We start from the raw sequence: 22,861 nt of genomic DNA, 5'->3' as shown, positions 1-22,861 counted from the left end.
TCAGCCTACCTCAAAGGTTCCTGGTTCAGCTGATGTGGGGCTATGCTGGAGGTATCACAAGAACAATATCTCCTTGCTGAACCTTTGGAAGAGTGTTTCAGTGCAGATTTCCTTGGTTCAGGAGAAGGACTTTCTCTCTTGATACATCTTCCTGATTCACTGGCAGACGTCAGCTGCACAGAAAACAGCAAGGGCAGGGGGATGTGCAGGAAGAGGGAGGGAATTTCTTAAAACAGGACCCCCAAATCTTATTTAGATATTCAAGGACAAGATTCAAATTGTTATCAGCAGTCCATCAAGGTAGCTCTGACTGGGAAGAAGTGTGTAATGAACGGGGAAAGAAGTGTGTAGTACGTAGACAGAAAGAAAGAGAAAAAAACCCAATGAAAATAGAACAATACTCACCCCAGGTGAAGAAGAAAATAATTTTTATATTGGGACTGTTAAAGATCTGTTTGGTATAGAGTTTTCTATAATTATTCTATAAAGCAAAATAATACAGAATTCACATTATTGGAGCTATTGAATTGCTATATGGGGTGTTGAATTTGTATATGGTGATAGGTAATAGTGGCAATTGGGACAGCAAGGAACTTGGTCATTCAGAATCACAGAATCATTTAGGTTGGAAAAGACCTCTAAGACCATGGAACCAAACCATTAACTCATGACTGCCACTTTCACCATTAAACCATGACCCTAAACATCATTCCTACCTCCAGGGATGCTGATGCCATCACTTCCCTGGGTAGCCTGTTCTAATGCCTGACCGCCTTTCCAGTGAAGAAATTTTTTCTAATATCATGACTCATTTCTACTTGGAGAGAGGGAGAGAAAGGGAGGGAAGAGAGAGGGAGTCAGGGAGGAGAGAGAAAAGAGCCTTCTGACAAATTTAATTGGAAAACCAGAAATCTATTACTTTCACTTCTACCTGAAATGGATTTGGTATAGTATGAAACTAATTTCAGCATACAACCTAAAAGTGGATTACTCAAGCTTTTCTATAAATAAAATTTCACTCACACGAATACAAATATTTGTGAAGGGATGAACATAGAAGTCAATAAAACATGGTCAGCTGTTTCCCTTTTGAAATAACTCCAGTTATTTGTGATTTATTTTTCCCATTATTTTGACCAGCCTTAAGTTGAACCTAAAGCCTAACTTCCACAGCCTTTAGGGGAAAAAACAAATATTTCTCTTCCAGGTAGGCTACAGCAATATTCTGTAAAAAAGAAAAGATTTTGCCATTTAGTTTGTTGAGCTCCATAATCCCTACTAGACTTCCAATATTGTGCCTTCATTAAAAGTCATAACCTTTTTAAAAACACCTTAATTTTGCCTCTAAATATTCAGTTGGCAGAGCGAACTGAAAGCTTTTGCTTTTTCATATTTTTCATGGGACAGTACTTAAAATCTCCTATGCCAGGCTTAAGTAGTTCTCACTCATGAATGTGAAAATTTGCCACTGGGCACTGCCCTTAAAACCGTAACTCCTAATGGTGGTGATTAAGTGAGAGAGAAAAGCCAATTCTACTTTGTCTTCAGTTTTCACAGGGTAATGGATACAGTGCAATCTTAGTGAAAACCAGAGATGCAAAGAGTGGTTTGATCCTGAAAGTCATTTCAGTGCTGGAAATGGATGCTTTTTGGAATAATGCCTGGTGAACTGCAGCTTTCAGAAAGTCAAGAGACTGTCCTATTAAATCTAAAAGGTTGGTTTCGCTGGTATACAATAGATACTAAACTCAAAGTACAGGAGTCAGATTGACTTGCATGAGACGTTTATCTGCTGGAATTATAGCCCACCTTTTACTCTGCTCTGCTGAGCTACCACGCTCCTAATCAAATCTTTATGGCCATGGAGGTATATGAGTGACATAAGGCAAATGTCAAGTGTCAACCCAGGGAACCTAAGGCACATGGCAGAGCTATTATTACTTACTTTTCCCCATTTAGGAACAAAAAAGGCATATAGTGTTTAAACACTTGACAGGAATATACTTTTCTTTCCAGGACTGACTTTTATGTTGTGTGACCCAATCCCTTCTCTGGGGTGAAGTTTCCTCTATTAACCATGGTGACTTATAAGGAAAAAAGCAGAACGTGATCCAATTTTCACCATAACCCAAGATAAACTTCCAGAAAGAGAGGAAAGGAATCTCTGTGGAATGAGTTACCGATTTTTTGAGCATTTTCACAGGGTTGAGTCCATTAGCAGAAACCCCATCAAGAATGCTGCTTCACTGCCTCCTAAGTCTAAAGCACTCCTCTCCCTTGCCTCTCCTGTTTCTGCCAAAAGGAAATCTGGCATGAGGGACAAGAGCCACATAACAGCTGAGCTGGTGACAGAAAGCTCAGGCTGCACAGGGCATGTGCTCAAAGGTCATATTAAACAAAATTTATTTGACTTGGTCATCTCCCCTCTTACATTACAGAGTGATGTAATTCCTTCTCCTTAGCTACCATCTCACAGAGATAATAGCTGCAGAGTCAGGTATTGCCCTTACTTCTTGTCAGCACAGAGTGCTGTCCTCCGATTTCACAGATATTGGAGGTGCCACTCAGCCATCTCCATCCTCATTTTCCTTCAGGCTCAGATTGAAAATGAGAACAAAACTGGAAGAGGAAATTAGCCCCTCGGTTACAAGCATGAACATGTGAATGGGATCAGAGCAAAAGGCTTATTTCTTCTCTTCCTTAAAAACAGAAAGAAAAGTAGTGCCAGATTCCTAAAGCTTGTCCTCAGTTTTAATGAGCACAAGGGAATAACACTGAAAAGACCTGTAAGTTTCAAGCTGCAATACTTCAGGCTGTCAAAAACAATGGAATGCCACAGACTCTCATCTTTTTTCACTCACCATTGCACAGTCAATACAATTATCTTGTTGCAGCAAATTGGGGGAAAAGTATTAAGAATAAATTAATGTTTAAAAGCTATGAAATCTGCATTGCAGGTTGTCCCATTTCCTAAATAGAGAAATATTATGAAAGCATTAAATAAGGATGTGAATTTTTAAGAAGGCTATTTCTTCTTTCCACAGTGTTGCAAATACTTATGGTGCACAGTCATGGCATAATCTGTAATAGTATTGGTGACAAGGAAAAGAATTAAAACTGGATGAGACCTGTAATTTTAGAACCAATACATAAAAGCAAACAAATCTGATGGAAGATGCTGTGAATAGAAAATTGCCTGTTTGCAAAAGATATGAAGGTCAGGAAAAACACTGGTGAAATTTAAAAGATGGGAATTCATACTGGGAGAAAATAAAAAATTTCAATTCATGCAGATACCTTTCTCAGTCAGTGATAGATTTTCTTTGCATCTTTAAAATGCTAACTGTACTCTTAACTAAAAGTAATTAATGGTAAATAATTTGAAAAGCCTTTTCTCTCTTCAGGTCCCTGCTGTTTATGACACTTCAAAACAGCCAGGATGAATTCATCTACCTCCACCTGCTCAAGAAGTTCAAGAGCCACATGCAGCGCTTGGATACTCCGTCACCAAGATTCCCATACTGTAGTGGTGCAAGAGTTGTTTTATTAAGTTATTAAGTTATTTTTGTAAGATTTATAAGTTATTTTTATAATGGTTCATTCCACTGTGCCCCCCTGTGTTCTGTAATGGTTTCCCCCCTATGAGTTGGTTATATAACCAGATGTTTTGTGTCAATCATTTCTCCCCTGCACCTGTCCATGTCCCCCTCTCTCTCCTCTTGGTCGCCCTGTCTGTCACTTCGGGTCACTTCGGGACCCTTCCCTGGATTCTGGAAAGATCCAGGAGAGGCGTCGAGTGATAGGCTGGTGCCCAGGGAATCCCCTCCTCCCCTCTCGTGATTCATTCCTTGTTCAGAAGTTGACACCCCCCTATTACACCCCCGTGTTCCCTGACTGGCTGACCCGTTGTCACCACCCCTGGATCCTCCCCCGTTTATAAGTCTCGGTTTGGCTTTGATCTGGGCTCTCTCTGGGCAGCAGTGGTCTGAGGCGGAGCTCCTTGCCAGATTCCCTTTAATAAACTACCTTTTACCCTGCTCAAAGAGAGTTGACCCTTTTTCCGTCGCCGCAGCTGTGACACCAACAGGTCCAGCTGCCAGTGTGGGGAACCAAAAACCCACCAGGAGGAGGTTGCTCGCCCAGCCTGTAACCCCGACCGATCCACGTTGCCGCAGTGCAGAACTGAGCTAGCCTGTGGTCAACGCCTGCTAGGTGTGAGGGACACTGCGACACCATACCAAATCTGAGGTCCAAATCTAAAGGGACATGGACAAACATAGATACAAATGAGTAAGGCCCTATTTGGTCTTGTCATTATTATCAAGAAGAGGAAACTAAGAAGAAAATATTAGAAAAGCAGGATGAGATTATATATTTCAAAATTTTTCTAGAATTAGTCAAATGTGCAAAAATAAATAAGCTGTCTTCTGTCAAGGATGGAGCATTATTTTGGAAACTGTGAGGTGTGATTGTCTGAAGTCCTAAACATAATTGAGTTCAGTTTCACAATTTGGGTCTTAGGGAGTGTTGCAGTACATAAAGATTAGTACAGTCTAAAATGGTAGTTCACTCATAATATTTAATGACACAAATGTAATAGAAAAATAGAATAAATTCAGTAGTCCAGAGTTTATATCGCAGGTAAGTTTTGGATTTTGTTTTCATTTTGCTCCTGGAGGACTTGGCAATGAGCAATGGATGCTGATCTGCTGATGATTCTCCATGGCTGGAGCCTGATGCTGTGGAATAAATGAAACCTCTGGCATGATTCAGTTAATAGCTCCAAACATCTCAGTCTTCACTGTTGCTTTGCTTTAGAGCCTGGTTCTACTTTTAGTCAGCCCAGTAGACTGCCAAAGAATCCACTGACTATAGTAAAAACTCATCTTCTGATAGTGCTTTTTCAGCTGCAAGACAGATGAAGATTTTTGGACTCTCTTTTTATCTTGATTTCACTTGCTGTTTCCCAACTACAGGGGCAAGTTTATGGGAATATGTTATGCACAAAGAGGCATTTCTATCCTGTGGTAATGGAAGCCATAGAAGACTTAAACCCATTTGCTTCTGTAATTAAATCATCCATCTCAGGAGAATCAAGGAAAAGCTGCAAATGGAGACTTTTCAAATTAAGAAAAATTAGGCAGTAAATAAATGTTTTAAACCCACCCAGGTTAAATGAGTTTTCCTTTAGTAGATTGAATTTCTTGCTCTTAAAAATAAAAAACAACAACAAAAATCCAACCACCACAACTGAAAGCTGAAGTTACTCCCTTACAAACAGTTTATTCTGCCTGACTTGAATTATGAAGTCCAGACATTTAAAAACTGATTTCAACGGATTTTAAAAATTATTATTGATTGATTGTCTTTCATTTTATGAAAGCCCCCCAACAGATGAATCATAATTAGCCATTTTGTTGTTATAGTTGTTGGTGCATAATTCACATTAGTGTAGAAATTTAGCAAGTGTTGTTGCTCCTGTCCTTTTGAAGAAGTCTAAAAGGGATTTTGTTAATTCACTCTGGTACCCTCACATACTTGAAAATATGTTTTTTATTTAGATAAGGCTTCTTTTTTTATATATGTGCAATCACACCACCATGCAGATTTGGGAAGACCTTTGATTATATTGAACCCTGCTCAAGGGGCTGCTTCCAGCATCAATGTTTAATCGATTTTATAGACACAAACAGCAAAACCCTTGAAAACCAAATTCATACTGAAGTGGCTGAGCCTTTTCTGTTCATCCCTCTAACTCTAGCATTCAATTCCAGCTGAGATCACGTTCTTCAAGAAGTATTTTTCCTCACACTTTTTTTTGGTGATTAGCTATAGAATTCAGTAATGTGCCTGATGTACCACATTAAGAAGAATGCTAAGTGGTTTACAAATCTCAGTAATTAATGACTATTTTTATCACAAAGAGTATAGGCAACTTTCTTATATCTGTCTGAAACTCAATATAAGCTTCTATAAGCCTCCAGGCTGCATAATTGGTGCAATAGAGCTTAAAATGAGATGGAGGATATAATATAGCTCAAATAATCCTGCCTTTAGCTGAAATGGAACAGTGGAGGCTTTGAGCATCCAGAATGTTGTTTCCTCTAAGATTTAAAGCCAACCAGCTGTCGGCTGCTGCAGTGAAAAGTGTAATGTTATTTACTTTCTTTAGTATATGACAAATACTTAAAGAGACACAACCATATTTATGGGTTTGGGTTTTTTTAATCTTTAACAACTTAAGCAATGCATTTAATCACATATTTTCTTGTTAGGGGCCAAATGGGTGCATATCCTTCATAAAAGTTTCAATTCAAGCACTCTGGAAATTACCTCAGGTCACAACATCCTAGAAACGATGCAATTGGTTTTACCTTCTCTATGCAGGAGCTGAGAGAAATAAAATCTTTTTTAAATCATTATGGGTTTATAAAGGGCTCTGAGAACAGGAGGAAATATTGAAAAGGTTTATACAGTGGTGACATTTTAAGATTGAAAGAGAGTGCTTGTTATACAGAGACCTGATGAAATCTGTCAGGTTGGGATTTACTATTTAGCACATTTACCTCAGATACAAAACCACAGAAAAGTTTAATAAAAGTAAAATAAAAACCACATCAATCTCATCTTTTCTTTACTTTACAGTTGGCATCGCAGAGAAGATTTGAACGAACTGATGAAAATAATGACAAAAATCTTTAGTGTACTTTATTTTCATTTGTAATGTAACTTAATAGTAAATGATAAACATGTATATTGTATCTCCTTTTTCAGTGAGATCACAGTGTTCTGGCTGAAATACAGTCAGTCAGATCAGGGTTTGTTCATTTGTTTGGGTTTTTTTTTTCCTCTCTAAGGAAATTTTGGTTACTTTAAAGTTATAACAGACTACAATCTATGGTCTGGGGTAAGGATTATCTCTGGTTTTAATTGTGTGCAAGGAGCCTAGCAGAGTAGAGCCCAGGGGCACTGCTGTAAACAATCATTAAATAACATTAAGCCTGTGGCAAGGAAGAAGGAATCAGTGTAATCATTGTACAGCTTTCCCCCCAGATTCACCCTCAGGCTAGGGTCCAGTTCTTGGTCTGCTGGAAATGACATTTTTGGATGAAAAGAGAAAAATCCCATTAACGTTCCTGCCATTGCCACAGTCCTACTGTGTTTGTCCTCGCGACAGATTCATCGCCCCATTCTGCTTCATCATCTGCATGGCTAAGATGAGAACACCAATTTTCTGTCTCAGGGACACGTAGTGGCTTTTGACACTGTTGGAATGAATATGATGTGGAACCAGAGAACATTGTCATTACTGCTTAATAATGGTGAATGATACTCAGGAGCTTCTTGAGCCTCACAAGTCCTGCTCAGAAAGTCCAGCCACCTCTCAGAAGGGGAGGCAATCTCTGTGTCATCCAAAATAACCTGTCCTGGGGGAACTGCTCTCATGCTGCAAACCATCCTCCACAATCATGGACCCCACTGAACCTCTGTCCCTGGATAAAGACCATGGGACTGTGACCAGAGACTGCAGTGAGGAGAAGCTTGAAGGACTGGTGGCACCTGGTCAGCCTCTGTCACCTCCCTGCAAGAGAATGCACACATCTCTCAGTGCTTTTAACCCAAGCATGGATGGGGTAGTAAAAACTAATTTACCGCAGAGACCCTGAAATTCTGTGACTTTGGCCTAGGCAAAACGTTACTTACTAAGAGATAAGCACTTAGTTTCAAAAGTGCAAAGATGAGGCATCCTGACTTTTATGGATGGACAGAAGGCATCAAAATGTCCTTCCTCTCACAACACAATATGGACCTCAGAAAGAAATCTATGCTCTGTATTCATCTCTTCTGAGTACTGCACCTTTTAAGTATTTTGCCTTTTAGGATTATTTTGCCAAAGAGTTGCTAGGTATTATGCTATAAACTAGCTTATCACACATTAAGGTGGTGTTAGCAAGTATGTGGAGAAATGCTTCTCCTTTTTTATGTTATTTTTTCAAAGTTTTAACAGCATCAGATTTGAACTGTTTCTTTCTACACCAGGGTGAACTAGGAGAGAGGGGGAAATTCATTAAACTGGAGACTTGAACCTCACATTATTTTCTTTGGTTCACAAAGCCCATTTGACCATTTGAGCACTCCAGGAACTGAGGACCACTCTTCCTGAGAGGCAATTCTATTATTGAGAGATAGGCTTATGAGCCACAGAAGGTTCTGATGATGTTTGACCAAAGCAACAGTGGTTTGGTGGAATAGAATGCAATATTGCCACAGAAAACCATCAATTAGAAAAAAGAAGTGAGGAAGTGGGACTGAACATTCACAATAGAGCTGTCCTTATGAGGACCATGTTCTCTAATCATATCTTGAAATAACTAATCAAAATTTTGATTTTACTATTCAGATCTTCTCTATTTTGTTCTATAGGTCTTCGTATATTCCAAATTTGCATATTCAAATACACTCTATCTTTCTACTATCATCTCTTTCTCTGGACTTCTCATCAACATTATCTTCTTGGTATCACACAATCCATTTTTCTATTTCATTCTCAATGTTTTCCCTTTAATTTCTCACCGTATTGACCTATTTTCAGGAATAGTTTCTCATATAATCAGAAGTTGAATCCACTGTACACATTAGAATTAAGTTCTGAAAAGCAATCTACTGGGGAAAAAGACATAAAAACCTTTACCTGTCACACTTCCAATCCCCTGCAATGGTACCCCAAGAGGACAATATTTTTGTCTGGATATGTACACAGACTGCTACTGCTTTTGGCTGTGTCCTACACCTTTAATGCCACACAGAGGAATTGCCCAAAGTTAGTAGACTTCTGTTGCAGGAGAAAATTCTGTTAACAACACATTTTAAAGTTTACTTTATAGAATTTATCCTGGTAGATAAATGCAGAATAGTTCCTCAGTAACGCATAATCACATACTAAGCCATCCATTCCTTAGTGTTAGAGGAACATTAAAGTTGAAAATTGTGGTGCCTGCCCACAAGATAACACATAACTCCAAATTTTGAAGCAGACTGTATTTGACACATCGGAGTAGAGCTAGGACAAAGACAAAAATAGTTATCTGTATTTGGGAAATAATTACAGGAAGACAGTTATGATATGTTATATAATATATCAATAAAATATATCAACAAAAAATCAAAATATATCAAAAAATAATATATCAATTGTTATCTGCTGAGCCTATGGCTGCATCAGATGTCATAGAAACAAGAGTGGAAACCCAGGCAGAGTGTGAGTAATCTGCTCAGGTAGGTGTGAGAAGCTGATTCAAGGGACTCAAAATGTGGGAGAATAATTGAAACAATAATTGAAACAATTTCCTGCAAGATTATCAGGCCCAGTTTGGTGCATTCAGCCTCCTGGGATCCCATAAATTCCCTCTGTTAAGCCGAAGGACAGCGAGCTCTCACACACTCCATGTAGAAGCCTCAGAGGAGCATTTACATCTCATCAGCTTGACCTTGACACGTCCACAGTAGAAAACCTGATCTGCCCAACCTGGTCATCTCCTGCTGCCACGTGCACTGCTCTATGGCAGCAAAGGCAGGGGTCTGACAGTTCTGCTGTCCCTCCCTGGGAGCCAGTGGTGTCACACACAGCAGGGACAACACAGAACCCAGCAGGGAGCTAAGGAGCACTGCCAAGGAAGCAGGGAACCTTTGCTTCAGTGAGACTGTAGACTCGCCAGCCAAGGGATGGAAGAATGAAAAATGCTGAGATGTTTCTGCTGTTTCCTGTGTCAGTTATTTACCTATTTTTGCAAGCTTAGCACCACATTTATGTGTGTATATATAAATAAAGGAGTGCAGGTACATCTCAGAGGAGACTGGATGTGAGCACTGCCAGAGATGGAAGAGCTAGGGCCAGCTCTGCATAGTGCAGGAGCAGCCCTATAAACTCAGGACCTGCTGTTAAGGAAGCTTCCCAGTGTGACCATTCTCAAGACTTCATAATGTCACAGACTGTCACTGCTGGCTCCAAGGCCCCTCCACAGGTTCAGCTCCAGTGATCCAGTGGGTCCCTGCCTGACTCCCTGCACACTGCACCCACAGTCAGACCAGGCTTCCTCACCAGGTCAGTCCCAGGATTTCCATGGCAGAGTCTCAGACATCTCATCCACAATGCCATTTATCCACAGAGCAGTAACACAGAAACAGCTTGAGCTAGTGCCTCCAAGGAGGGACCCTGAGCAAAGGAACCCCTGGAATTTTACCCCCTCACAGCCCAAGAGCACCAAAATCTTTCTGTTCCTCCTGAGCCATGGAGCCATGGGCTCCTGCCGTGTCCCTCAGTGTCCCAGACCTGGCTGTGCCACAGGTCCCTGTGTCCTTTGCTGTGCAAAGGGTGGCAGTTCACGGCCTCTTGTCTTGGGTTCCCATCCAGAGCTCAATCTGCAGCTCCATCTGCTGCTGCATCCCGAGTTCCCCGCACCTCATCACATTGCCATGGCAATACCACCCCTGGGCCATCTCTACATCCATACCATTGCTTTGGAAGGATATCCCAGGCATCTAGGCTGAGTTCTGATCCTGCTCAGTGCATCACATAGCATCACACTTAGCCACAGCAATTCAGGCATCGAGGTGCTATTTTGATTTTTGTGGTTTTGCTCAAGACGAGCATTTCTTTGTAGCCTGAACATGGTCACGTGCACTTTGGAGTCTGGGGTTTTGGACAGAGGGAGACAGAGCTTTGATAAGGGAGGGGGATGAATGGAGAAGCAGGTAGTGAGTGATCGTCTCATGAAGGAAGGGTGCTGAGCTCTCATCCCCTCTCCCAGCGGGTGCCATGAGGAATCTGGTCACACTCAGCGTGGCTGCTGAGCAGCAGGTCTAGATACTGTCTGCACACTGACAGAAAAAAAGTAAACTGAAAAAGTAAACAACCAATATTTATTTGTGTAATTAAAGGAGACTAAAACATGATAGAAATATCTAATCACCACAAGAAATCCTGTAACCAATTTCCAACATGATTAAACTTGCATTGTTGCAAAATAAAGCAATCTAATCAACAGCCTGTGTTCTAATTACATCTACCTGATCTCAAAATATTTCTGAGCTTGTTTATATCCCCAAGCCCTTTTATCTTGATGTACTGTAAAGTAATTTCTAAAATGAATCAGGTAATGTGTTTTTCTTTCCGCGGCCGGTACAGCAATGTGAGCACAGGGAGGTTCAGAGACCACTGCCACGGAGTGATGATTGAAACTCTCAGGCAAGTGGGGGGAGCAATGGAGAGGGAAATGAGAGTGATCAAGGGGAAGAAATAGGCCCACTCCTGGAAAAGGAAGGAAAATACACCATATACAAATGAGGATATAACTGGCTAAGAGGGGGAGAAGAAAATATGCAGTGCAGAAAGAGAAGGTAGAGCAGAGGAATGAAGGCAGGGCAATCAGAGGCACCTAGAATGCCTCTGAAGATGGAGGTAGGGGAGAGTGTTCAAAACTCCCTTAAATTACCATTAATCAAGTTTCATAAATTCACATTTCTATCTCTTTCTCATGTTGTAGTGTTATTCATTTTAGCATTTCCTCAAACCTGATCTTTTCTCTCGTAGCCATAGATTTCAAACAGCTAATGATGGTTGGTCAAGGAGGAGATGGGTGGATGAGAGGTGATATATGCGCATAGGCTGAATGGTTAATATTCTGAGTTACTTTCAAAAGATGGGAAGGGACAGGGTCTTTGGGGAGTGGAAAAACTGTGTCTTCCTGTTTTGCTACACAGCAAAGTGAATTACGAGGTTTACACCATAATGTTGGCTTCTGGATACGACAGCAACACGCAGAATTAACAAACATGCTGTGGCTGTGGGGAAGGCAACATGCTTCAAATTAGAAAGACTAGATATGGACCCTTAATTCTTTCACCAGTGGACTAAGCACACAAATGATGAAGAAGGAAAAAGATATGCAGACTTTCAAGGTTTTATTTTCTATTATAAATTCTTTCTTACATAACCCAAACTACTTAAAAAAACCTACTTTCCCCACACACATGCATATTTTGCTTCCACTCTTATGATTTAAATCACGTTTGCCTCCTGGAGTGCCAAAAATCAAAGGGATCTGTAGCACACAGGCAGAGCCCCAATTAGAAATACTCCAGACAAAACACTGCACAGTGCTGCCCCTCATTTCTCAGACAACAGGAGCTTACCTCAAATAAGGTAAGAAAAAGATTCAATCTACTACTTTCAATCATTGGTACAACAGCAAAAATATTTGGACAGGAGAAAAGACAGAAGAGATAGCTTTCAAGTGAAAAATGAGCAATATTCAGCACTTATAGAGGAGGCAAACATCACCACTCTTTTTTTAACACTCATGAAGATTTCAGATCTTTGGTGTGAGACCCTTGCTCCCCTGTTTTCTTGTTTCTTTATGAAACCAGAAGGATACAATAATTCAGAAACATAATGCAGAAGATAAAATAATTCCTTGTTTAACATCCATGTAATAAATTTCACTGCATGAAAGCTTTTTAGTCCTCATCTATTTCACTTTAGATCTCTGAGATTTAATGCTTTTCCCATTGTTAGTCACTATTAATGACAAAAACTCTCTTTTATTGAGATCGGTATCTGAGAGGGTGGTCTGTCCTCACTGAAAAACAGCAGGGTTCTGAAATTTTGGCAGGCTTCCTCTGAAGCACCTCTACAGGCCCTTCAGTACAAATAGGTATTCAAAGAGGCAGCAGCTGGAAAACTAACGAGAAGAAAAAATGTCATTTTTACAATGACGTCCATTCCTAAATTTAAAAAAAAGAGGAAGAAATAGAAACTGAACAACAGCTCTATAAGGAAATGTCATGGACGCAGCCTCAGAGCTAGAAGAGGGGAAAATCTTGGCTCAGATTTTCACATTTACTTTGTACAAGACAGGGCCATGAAGGAAGGAAGGTTAAACCAACTTTTTGTATGGACTAATTTGCTTTGCTTAGAACCCACTGTGACACTCGCATGTCTCACATGAGATTTTTTTTCCCAAGGTCTAAAGGGCTTTGGGTGCCTGATCCAAGGGCAAATCCAGGAAGAGTTTGGTGAACAATTTGTTGTGGGAGAATGCCAGCAGGTCATACTACCATATTCTCTTCAGCAAGAAAGAGGCAGAGAGAAAATCAGAGAAAAACAAGAAATGTAGGGGAAAAAAAAAAAAAAAAAAAAAAGAAAAAAGGAAAAAAGGGGGGAAAAATCCCAAGGGAAAACAAGCAAACAAACAAACACAAGAAAACCCCAAAACAAAACAAAACAAACAAACAAAAAAACCCCAACCAACCAACCAAACCCACCAAACCCTGGGTTAAAAACTAAACAAGCCACAGCTTTTGACGAAAGCTAGCAATTCCCAGGAGTCCTTACAAAACCTGCAGCACAGGTTTGGTTTTTGTTCAAGTATACCAGTGGCTATATCATAATACAGAGACATTCAGATCACCTTTGTACTAGGGCAGGCCTGAGTATTGGCAGAAATGTTTGCTGCACAGAGCTCAGCATCTAATCACTTACCTTTTTTTTTCCTCACCTCCTCTCCTCTGGCTGCAGTGTTTAGATTACTTGAAGTGCTCAAATCTCATTTGTTTGTGTACACCCCTTCTTAATAAAGGTCTCTGAGCTTCTGAGGCTTTGCTGTTTCTCCTAACACAGAGAGAGAGAGAAACAGGACAATTACAGACCTCCAATTATGCAAAAAGTTGCCGTAGTTGCTGATGATTTATATGTTGTTTGATATTTTATAGGTCATCTTAAAAGTTAACATTTAAATTATTTGAGAAATTCTGACTCTTAAATTGGCTGTTTCAATAACATTATTGCTGCCGACTCCCTCGAGTGCTGGTGCTCTTAGTTTCCTGATTTTAATTATTAATCCACCATCACATATTGTTTCCTTGTAGCAGCAGAAAGGTTAATATTCATAACCAGTTTTTTGGTTATTTTTAAAGGTAGGTGAGGAACGGTGTCGCGGTGCTGTTCCTCACGCTGATGAGCGCGGCCACGGGCTAGCTCAGTCTCTTGCACCGCGGCAACGTGTGAGGTCGGGGTGGCAAGCCGGGTGAGCCACCTCCTCCCTGTGGGTCTTGGTTCCCCTCTCAGCGACGGCCAGCAGATGGCGTATGCAACCCACGGCAGCTAATCAAAAGGCGGACTCCTCTGGGCTCAGTTAAACAGGATTTTATTCAGGGGGAGAGGCAGCACGGGGCTCAGCACTCTCTGACCCACCGCCCAGAGGAGACCCCGGGGGCAGGCGTGCATGAGCTTTTAAAGTGGGGTGGAAACAGGGGTGGCGACAACCGGTCAGCCAGTCACAGGGATCGGGGGGGTTAACCGGGGGTGTGAACCATGGGACTGGGGACCAATCACAAAATGAGGGGAGGGGGTCTCCCGGGCCCCAGCCTATCACTCGGCACCCTTCCCGGAGGATTCTAGAAGCCAGGGAAGGGTCTCTGAGTGGCAGGCAGGCGACCACGAGGAGGGGGGGGGGGGGGATTGACAGCGACAGGTGCAGGCAAGGGATGAATGACAGAAAACGTCGGGTTTTACAATAGACAAAACAACCGATGCAGAAGGGAAAACCAATGCAGAACACAGGGGTATACAGTGAACAAAACCATTATAAAAATAACTTAAAAATCTTACAAAAATAACTTCATAACTTAATAAAACAATTCTCACACCACCACATCTCCCCCTTTTTTGTTTTTTTCAAGAGGAGTGGGACTGGAACGGAGGAGGGAGGTCAGTGATGCTGTGTTGGGTACCCCAGTTCATGCTCTTCTTCATCCGGATTTCTTTCTTCGTCTTCTGGGGTCCCCTCCAGCACCTCTTCCAACTCCAGTCCTTCCTCCTCATGGTCCTCTTCTGATGGCATGGTGACATGGTTAACTGTGGGGGAGTGTGAGGTGGCAGAAACCAAATTATACAACATCTTTTTTAAAAGTCCGAAAGCAAGGATAACAAGTAACAAAACAAACAAACACAGCAACCCAGTTTTATCATAGATGAAGCCCAACCGGAGATTCCCCAGTTAGAAGACAGTCCGCCCAGCCAGTCCTTGGTCTCCCTTTGGATGTTGGTCACTTGTCGGATGGTGGTGTAGTTGTTTGGTTGGTGGACCGGCCATCCGACGACTGGGAGACTCAGGCTGAGCGTTGCCAAGGCTCCGAGGGCTAGGTGGAACCTCCTCGGAGCGGGGAATCCGGCTTGGGTTGCTGTTATGAAAAACTGAAAGACACTAAACAAATATGTTACTTAAATTTGACACAGCAGGGAAAGGGATGGCTCCGCCCGGAGCTGATGTTCAGCTCTCCTCGTTCGATGTTTTCCTTTTTCGCCTCCACGCTGCCACGGTGACTTGCGGACTGTTGATTTTGCCAGACCCTGGGCTTTTGGGAACATAGGGCCTCACCCACTTAGCTGGAATCCATTTTGGTCCCGTGGGGGTGGACACGCAGGCGTACCCACGTCCCCACATGACCAGATCGTGTGGCCCTTCTGTCCCTCCAGACCCAGGATCTCTGACCATGACCTGCGGTCGTTCTTTGACCCCAAACAGCCAGCTGGCACCGAAGTGCCGGACGATGGGCGGATTGAGACCTTCGTAAGAACAATTCAGGAAATTAATGGTAAACAAAGCTCTGGCCAGCCTGACTGATGGTGACTCTGTCTTGAGGACCCTCTGCTGCTGATGTAGTACACGCTTGATGGTCCCATGGGTCCTCTCAACCATGGCTTGGCCTGTGGGGGAGTGGGGGATGCCGGTCTTGTGCTCCACCCCCCATTGCTGCAGGAAGCTACGAAGCTCCCTGGATTTATATGCCGGGCCATTATCGGTTTTCAGTTCTCTCGGAATGCCCATGAAGGAGAAGGCGTGGATGAGGTGTTTTATGGCATCCCCGGCCTTCTCCCCTGTGTGGGCAGAGGCGAACACGGCTCCAGAAAAGGTATCCACGGATACATGAATATACTTTTGTCGTCCAAATTGTGGGAAGTGTGTGACATCCGTTTGCCACACCTCACAGCTCCTCAGCCCTCGGGGATTAACCCCTGCATGTAAAGTTGGAACAGCCTGCTGGGAGCATGATGGACATGCAGCCACGATCGCTCTGGCCTGTTCCCGCGTAAGGTGGAAACGGCGAACAAGGCCAGGCGCGTTTTGGTGGAAGAGCTGGTGGCTGAGTTTCGCCTGCATAAAGATGTTTGGCAGGGGGGCCATTTCAGCGGGGGCAGCAAGGGCATCAGCCTTCCTGTTCCCCTCTGCGATGAACCCTGGCAAATCGGTGTGTGACCTCGTATGCATCACAAAATAGGGTTGCTCTCGGTGGGAGACCAATCTAACTAATTTTGAGAGCAAGTCATAAAGTGCTATGTTGGACACCTCCTGTAAAATCGCCTGATCTGCTCTGGATACCACCCCCGCCACATAGGCGGAGTCTGTGACCAGATTAAAGGGTTCAGGAAACCGCTCAAATGCCCTAATGACAGCGGCCAACTCAGCGACTTGAGGTGATCCTTCCACCTCGGCAATATCAGCCTCCCACTGCTGAGTTTGAGGGTCCTTCCAAGTCAGAACTGACTTGTGGGACCTTCTGGACGCATCTGTAAAAACGGTTAGAGCCTTGAGGGGCCTCCTACTGCGAACCTCTTTGAGTGATAATATAAATTTAGTTTCCGAATTAAAAATTTTGTGGGCAGGCCGATGAATAGAAATTTGCCCAGTGAAGGAGTCCAGAGCGAATTGGAGTGCTTCATTCTCCTGAAGCAAATGCTCCAACATAGCTTTTGAAATTTGGCCCGATCTCAAGCCAATTGGGATGTGAATACATTCGAAGTCACAGCCGGCCAATTCTCTGATCCGGAACCTTGCCTTCCGGATCAGCTCAGCAACCAACTCCTGTGGCCGGGTCATCCTCTTGGACCGATGATGACTCAGGAAGACCCACTCTATGATCAAGAGTGGATCATTCCCTTCACGGTCCTTCTTCGGGATGCTCTTCCATTGGAAGATCATCCCATGGAGGTGTGGCAACTTTCCCATTATTATGAATTTGAAAGGAAGCTCTGGGTCAATTCTGTGAGCTTGCCTTTTGGACAAAGCGTCCTGCACCTTTTCCAAAGCCTTTTCTGCCTCAGGGGTAAGCACCCTAGGAGAACTCAGCTCCTCTCCCCCTTTCAATAAATTAAAAAGGGGGGCTAGGTCATTGGTGGTGAGACCTAGCCAGGGCCTTACCCAATTCAAACTCCCACACAGCTGGTGGACATTTGCAAGGGAACTTACTTTTGTTCGAATTGCCAATTTTTGGGGAACAATGGTCCGCCTTCCGATTTCGAGCCCGAGGTACTTCCAGGGCGGCATCCACTGAACCTTTTCTTCCTGTAGCTCAAACCCTGCAGCAACCAGTGCATCGACTGTCAGACCAAGCACATGGGAAAGCATGTCATCATTTGGGGCGCACACCAGGACATCATCCATGTAGTGGTAGATGATGGCCTGTCCCGCGGCTGCACGGACAGGGGACAGCAAGGAGGCCACATACCACTGGCAGATAACAGGTGAGTTCTTCATCCCTTGCGGGAGAACTCGCCAGTGATAGCGTCTCCTCGGGGCTTCCCGGTTGATGGTGGGAACCGAGAAAGCAAAACGTGGGGCATCGTCAGGGTGCAGAGGAATTTGAAAGAAGCAATCTTTTATATCTATTACAGCCAATTGCCAATTTTGGGGGAGCATAGTCGGGGAAGGCATCCCAGCTTGGAGAGACCCCATGTCTTCGATAACATTATTAATTTGGCGGAGGTCCTGAAGGAGCCGCCACTTGTCCTTCCCCAGCTTTTGAATCACAAAAACTGGGGAATTCCAAGGGCTGTCGGTTTCTACAATGTGGCCCTTGGCCAATTGCTCCTTAACGAGCTCCTCGAGCGCTTTTAATTTAGGTTTTGAAAGCGGCCATTGCTCCACCCAAACTGGTTTGTTCGTCAGCCAATTAAGTTTCTTGGTGGGACGCTCGTCAATGGACGCTGCGGAAATTTCCACTGAGGGGTCGGGTATATCAATTTTGACCCCCCATTGTGACATGAGATCTCTGCCAAGCAGAGGCTCCTTATAATCTAAAACAAAAGGACGGATGTTAGCCAATTGTCCTTTTGGCCCCTTAATTTGCACTATGCTCCTGGATTGTCTCGCCAATTGCAACCCTCCGACACCTTGAACGTGTCCAGCCACGTCCTGCAGAGCCCAATGTGACGGCCAATCCTGGGCTGGCACAACAGTCACATCTGCCCCCGTGTCTAAAAGGCCAGTGATGTTAATTGTTTCCCCGCCCACCCTGAACTCACAGTCTACCTGGGGCCTTTCTTCAGTGATGGCTTGCACAGGGCAAGCCACCGGGGTGTTGTTCGGTCCCCGGGTAGGGATGATTTGTGCGATCACCTGTCCCTTAGGAATAAATGTGGGTGGATGGGTGCAGCGCAGCCAGAGGACGAGATCTCTGGGGTTGTTGACGAGAACCCCTGGAAGAATCTCGACCTCTTGCGGGGTGTACTTACAGTCCCCGATGATGACAAGCTCCTTTCCTTGGACTGGCCAGGCTCCTTGTTCTTTGGTGTTTATGGAAAGGAAGGTCCAATCTGCCATCCTCAGATAGAGCGCTTCGGTGAGCCGCAGCCGATAAGGTTCATGCCTTGATGATGTTACTAAAATTGGCTTTGAAAGGTCATGGTCAGTACTGTGTGTCAAACCTGGTATGTCATGTCCAGTATTATTGTCTGTCTCAGTGAAAGGCAGCGTATCATTGGCGCTAGATGTTTCTTCCCCCTCCCCCGCTGCTCGGTCCGCCCTATTTCTATCTTCGCGCCGGGCGGACCTGCGCTCCCCCCTTAGTTTAACTGTCGGGAGCTATCTCCCGACCCTCCCCTGTTCCCACTCCCCCCGCCTTCCCCCCTTTTCTTTTTTAAAGCTTCCACGGCATCCTGCAGTGGGCAGGTGTTCGCCCAGTGCCCGGGCTCCCGGCAGATTAGACACCGGTTTTTCTGGGGCACATACGGTCCGCGTGTCGGTCCCTGGGTGCCAGACACTGCTGAGACTCTCGGTGTTATTGATTTCCCTTCCCGGTCGTTTCCTTGCATGTAGGGGACCTTTAGCTGACACACCCTGAGCATATCTGGAAGGGTCGGAGGGGGGTCCAGAGGGAGACTCAGAATTGCACTCCGGCACATATTATTTGCATTTGCAAACACCATCTCCCTCAAGATCCCATCCCTTACCGCCACTTCCGTTACTTGCACCTCGATTGCTCGGGTGAGCCGCTCGACGAACTTAGTGAAACTTTCCTTGGCCCCCTGCATGATCTTGTAATAGGGTACGACCGGGCCGTCTGGCACCATTCCAAAAAATGCGGAGACCGCATGCTCCCTGGCAATCTGGAGGGCTTTGATGGGGATATCTGAGGTTTGGTCCGATGGGTCGGCCCATCTCCCCTCACCCATAAGGTGTTCTAAAGTGAGGGGGTTCCCGTTGTCGTCCACCGCAGTCTCCGGGTCTCGGAGGAGACTGGGCAAGGCCTCCCTGAGTTGCTGCCTCCATGCCGCTACCCACAGTTTGAACTCTGTTGAGTCAAGCAGGCAGGAGAACAGCTGCTTCAGGTCTGCAGGAATAACGACAGCAGCATCGAGATCTGAACGGAGCAAACCCCTGAAATAGGGGCTGTCCCGCCCATAATCTCGATGGGCCTTGCACAGATCCCGGATGGTGGACTGGGGGAACGGGTGATGGATCGCTCGGACCCGCTGCCCTCCTCGGGAGCCCTTATAAACGACTGGGGATACCGAAGGAACAGGGGAAAGCTGATGCATCCCTGCAGGCTCAGGCCCTGGCCCCGCCCCCTCCTGGCCCAGACCGTGGGAACCGGAAGGGGGAGCGTGGGAACCAGCAGGGGGAGCGTGGGAACCAGAAGCCCAGGAGGCAGGTCTTCCGGCAGGGGGCGTGGTTTGGGAACCCGATGATGTCATGAGGGCGTTCCCATGGGAGGAGTAGCTGGGAGGAGCTGTGGGAGTGGTCTTGGAAGAGGGAGGAAGCATGGGTGGAGTCTTTTGGGGGATAGGAGGGGCTGAGGAGAGGAAGGGGTTGGGCTCATCAAGGGCAGGAAGAAAGGGATTGAAGGAAGGAGGGTAGGGGGATGGGGAAGACCGTGCCATGCGGTCTCCTCCATCTTGGGGATAAGGGGTAGGGGAGCCATTTTGTGGTTGGGGAGTCTCAGCTAGACTAAATCTAACACGAGGTTTATTAACTGGGTAAGATGGGGAAGGGTGGAATTCTTGAGCATCCCGGCCAGGGCTGCCCAAGAAACCCCGAGCAGTCTGGCTAGGACTGCCCGGGCGGGGGGGTTGAAAATTCCTGGGGGAGCCTGAGCCAGCAGGTTGGGGTCCTGCTGCTCCCTTCAGAATTCCCTTCTGGGGACGAGGAGAAGGGGAACGGGGACAGGGAGAACAGGGGGAGGTTTGCCTAAAACTGGGCTTTTTCTGCACTCCCTTGGTGGTAGTTGAAGCAGCTGCTGAGAGCTGCACAGCCAGATTAAAGAATTTTGTGGCTTGCTTGTCCCCTTGGAGCACCAGATCATGGATTTTGTTTTGTACAACCATCCAAAACTTGGGGCTGTACACCTGCTCCGGGGACACACGAGGAAAGTGCAGGAAAAGCCACCTCACAAACCCCTTGAGCTCGCCCCTCGAAACCTTTAACTGGGCGAGCTCCACAACCAACTTAAAACTATAATACACACCTTTTTGGGCAGCGGAGAGTTCTGCGCCCATCTCTCCGAAACCGAAAAGCCAAAATCAGGGGCTCGGGGACACCTAACAAATCCCCCTTGCCTGCTGCCCACTCAATGACACCCAGACAAAAGCAAACTTAACAGAAAACGAACGCGGAGGTCACTCCCCTAAAACCGGGCAAAACCTGAAACCCAAACCCGGGGGGTCCGCACCGAAAAATAAAATCGCAGTGTCTAAAACCCCTGTGGACACTTCCACCCAAAAGACAACTGCCCGAAACTTAAAGTTTACAAAACGAAAAAGAACAAAAGAGCACCCCGAGGAGAGTAATCCGCAGGGGGATGAGGCTAACCACCACCCCCCCGAGCTGCGCAGCCTGGGATCCCCCCCACTCCTGGAGGATCCCTCCCGAAATTAGGGTCTCCACACCGGGAGCACCCTCCGAAAGTAAGCCCCCTCACGAAGAAGGCTTACCCCCTCCTGGGATGCGATAAAGCCTGGGGTCTCGAGATTAGCTGCCTGAAGAGGACCTGCTGGGCGCTTCAGGCTGTCCTCTTCGTCCCTTGGGAGCGTGATCTTACGAAGCCGCTCGACCAAGGGTAGCGGGGCGTCCAAGGACTTTTCTTCAGGCTCTTGTAGCCTCAGTCCGTGCCGCGGGGTCCGCCTCGTGTCCTGAGGGTGGGGGCCCCACGAACTGGGCGCCAACCGCTGTCGCAGTGCTGTTCCTCACGCTGATGAGCGCGGCCACGGGCTAGCTCAGTCTCTTGCACCGCGGCAACGTGTGAGGTCGGGGTGGCAAGCCGGGTGAGCCACCTCCTCCCTGTGGGGTCTTGGTTCCCCTCACAGCGACGGTCAGCAGATGACAAATGCAACCCACGGCAGCCAATCAAAAGGCGGACTCCTCTGGGCTCAGTTAAACAGGATTTTATTCAGGGGGAGAGGCAGCACGGGGCTCAGCACTCTCTGACCCACCGCCCAGAGGAGACCCCGGGGGCAGGCGTGCACGAGCTTTTAAAGTGGGGTGGAAACAGGGGTGGCGACAACCGGTCAGCCAGTCACAGGGATCGGGGGGGTTAACCGGGGGTGTGAACCATGGGACTGGGGACCAATCACAAAATGAGGGGAGGGGGTCTCCCGGGCCCCAGCCTATCACTCGGCACCCTTCCCGGAGGATTCTAGAAGCCAGGGAAGGGTCTCTGAGTGGCAGGCAGGCGACCACGAGGAGGGGGGGGGGGGGATTGACAGCGACAGGTGCAGGCAAGGGATGAATGACAGAAAACGTCGGGTTTTACAATAGACAAAACAACCGATGCAGAAGGGAAAACCAATGCAGAACACAGGGGTATACAGTGAACGAAACCATTATAAAAATAACTTAAAAATCTTACAAAAATAACTTCATAACTTAATAAAACAATTCTCACACCACCACAGAACGGTGCAGGGGAAGATGGAGGAGGGAATCAAGTTTTAATTACTTGTTAATATTGCTATCTAGCTTGTGGAGCTGATAGCAGCTCTGTTCCTTCCCAGGCTCTTTATGTGCACATCCACAAGCACAATTCCACCCAAGGCTGAACATCACCCCCTGTCTCTCCAAAATTACCTCTGTGCCAGCTGCTTTCAGGAGCCTCTGACCAGCAGCCTTTGCAATACTGATCTGCTGAATTAATAATTGCAGGGAAATATTAAAGAATTACCCATAAAAAAGAAAGCCAGTACACACATGGAATCTCATCTAATGGTATGCTACATTAAAATACAAATAAAACAGACTGGCTTCTTTCTTTGGTTGGGAAGGACCAAATCCAACTTCCATGCTGAGAAAGCAAAGAGCCTGCTGGAGACCTGAGCTTCTCTCTGCCTTATTCTTTATTGTCTCAGACTGATTTTTCTCCTGACAAAAATCTGGGCTTAAATAACCAGCACAATTTATTCCCTTCTGCCGGAGTTCTCCAGAAAGTGCAAAAGCCTTTCTCTCTCTCTCTCTCTCTCTCTCTCTCTCTTTTTTTCCCTCCTCTGCAAAGCCACACTGAGAAATTTTCCTTTATATCAGCAAGGATTTCC

At 45.4% G+C, this 22,861-nt stretch overlaps 1 protein-coding gene across 1 annotated transcript in view; it reads right to left on the bottom strand.

Annotated features, from left to right (window-relative positions):
* LOC131378767 (uncharacterized) overlaps window positions 1–21,419 on the bottom strand; it is a 96,725-nt gene extending 75,306 nt beyond the window's left edge. Inside the window, exons 1-2 of the mRNA XM_058424106.1 lie at window positions 21,269–21,419; window positions 18,007–18,728 (exon numbers count right to left, since the gene is read on the bottom strand). Coding sequence (XP_058280089.1) covers window positions 18,007–18,659 — 653 coding nt within the window. The 5' untranslated portion in view covers window positions 18,660–18,728; window positions 21,269–21,419. The remainder of the gene's footprint in view (window positions 1–18,006; window positions 18,729–21,268) is intronic.
* Between the last annotated feature and the right edge of the window lie 1,442 nt (window positions 21,420–22,861).

The sequence above is a fragment of the Hirundo rustica genome, chromosome 2 (genome assembly GCF_015227805.2).
Source record: "Hirundo rustica isolate bHirRus1 chromosome 2, bHirRus1.pri.v3, whole genome shotgun sequence".
NCBI classification, from domain to species: Eukaryota; Metazoa; Chordata; class Aves; order Passeriformes; family Hirundinidae; genus Hirundo; species Hirundo rustica.
The sequence above is the reverse complement of the archived record's forward strand: the minus strand, read 5'-3'. Positions and strand labels throughout refer to the sequence as shown.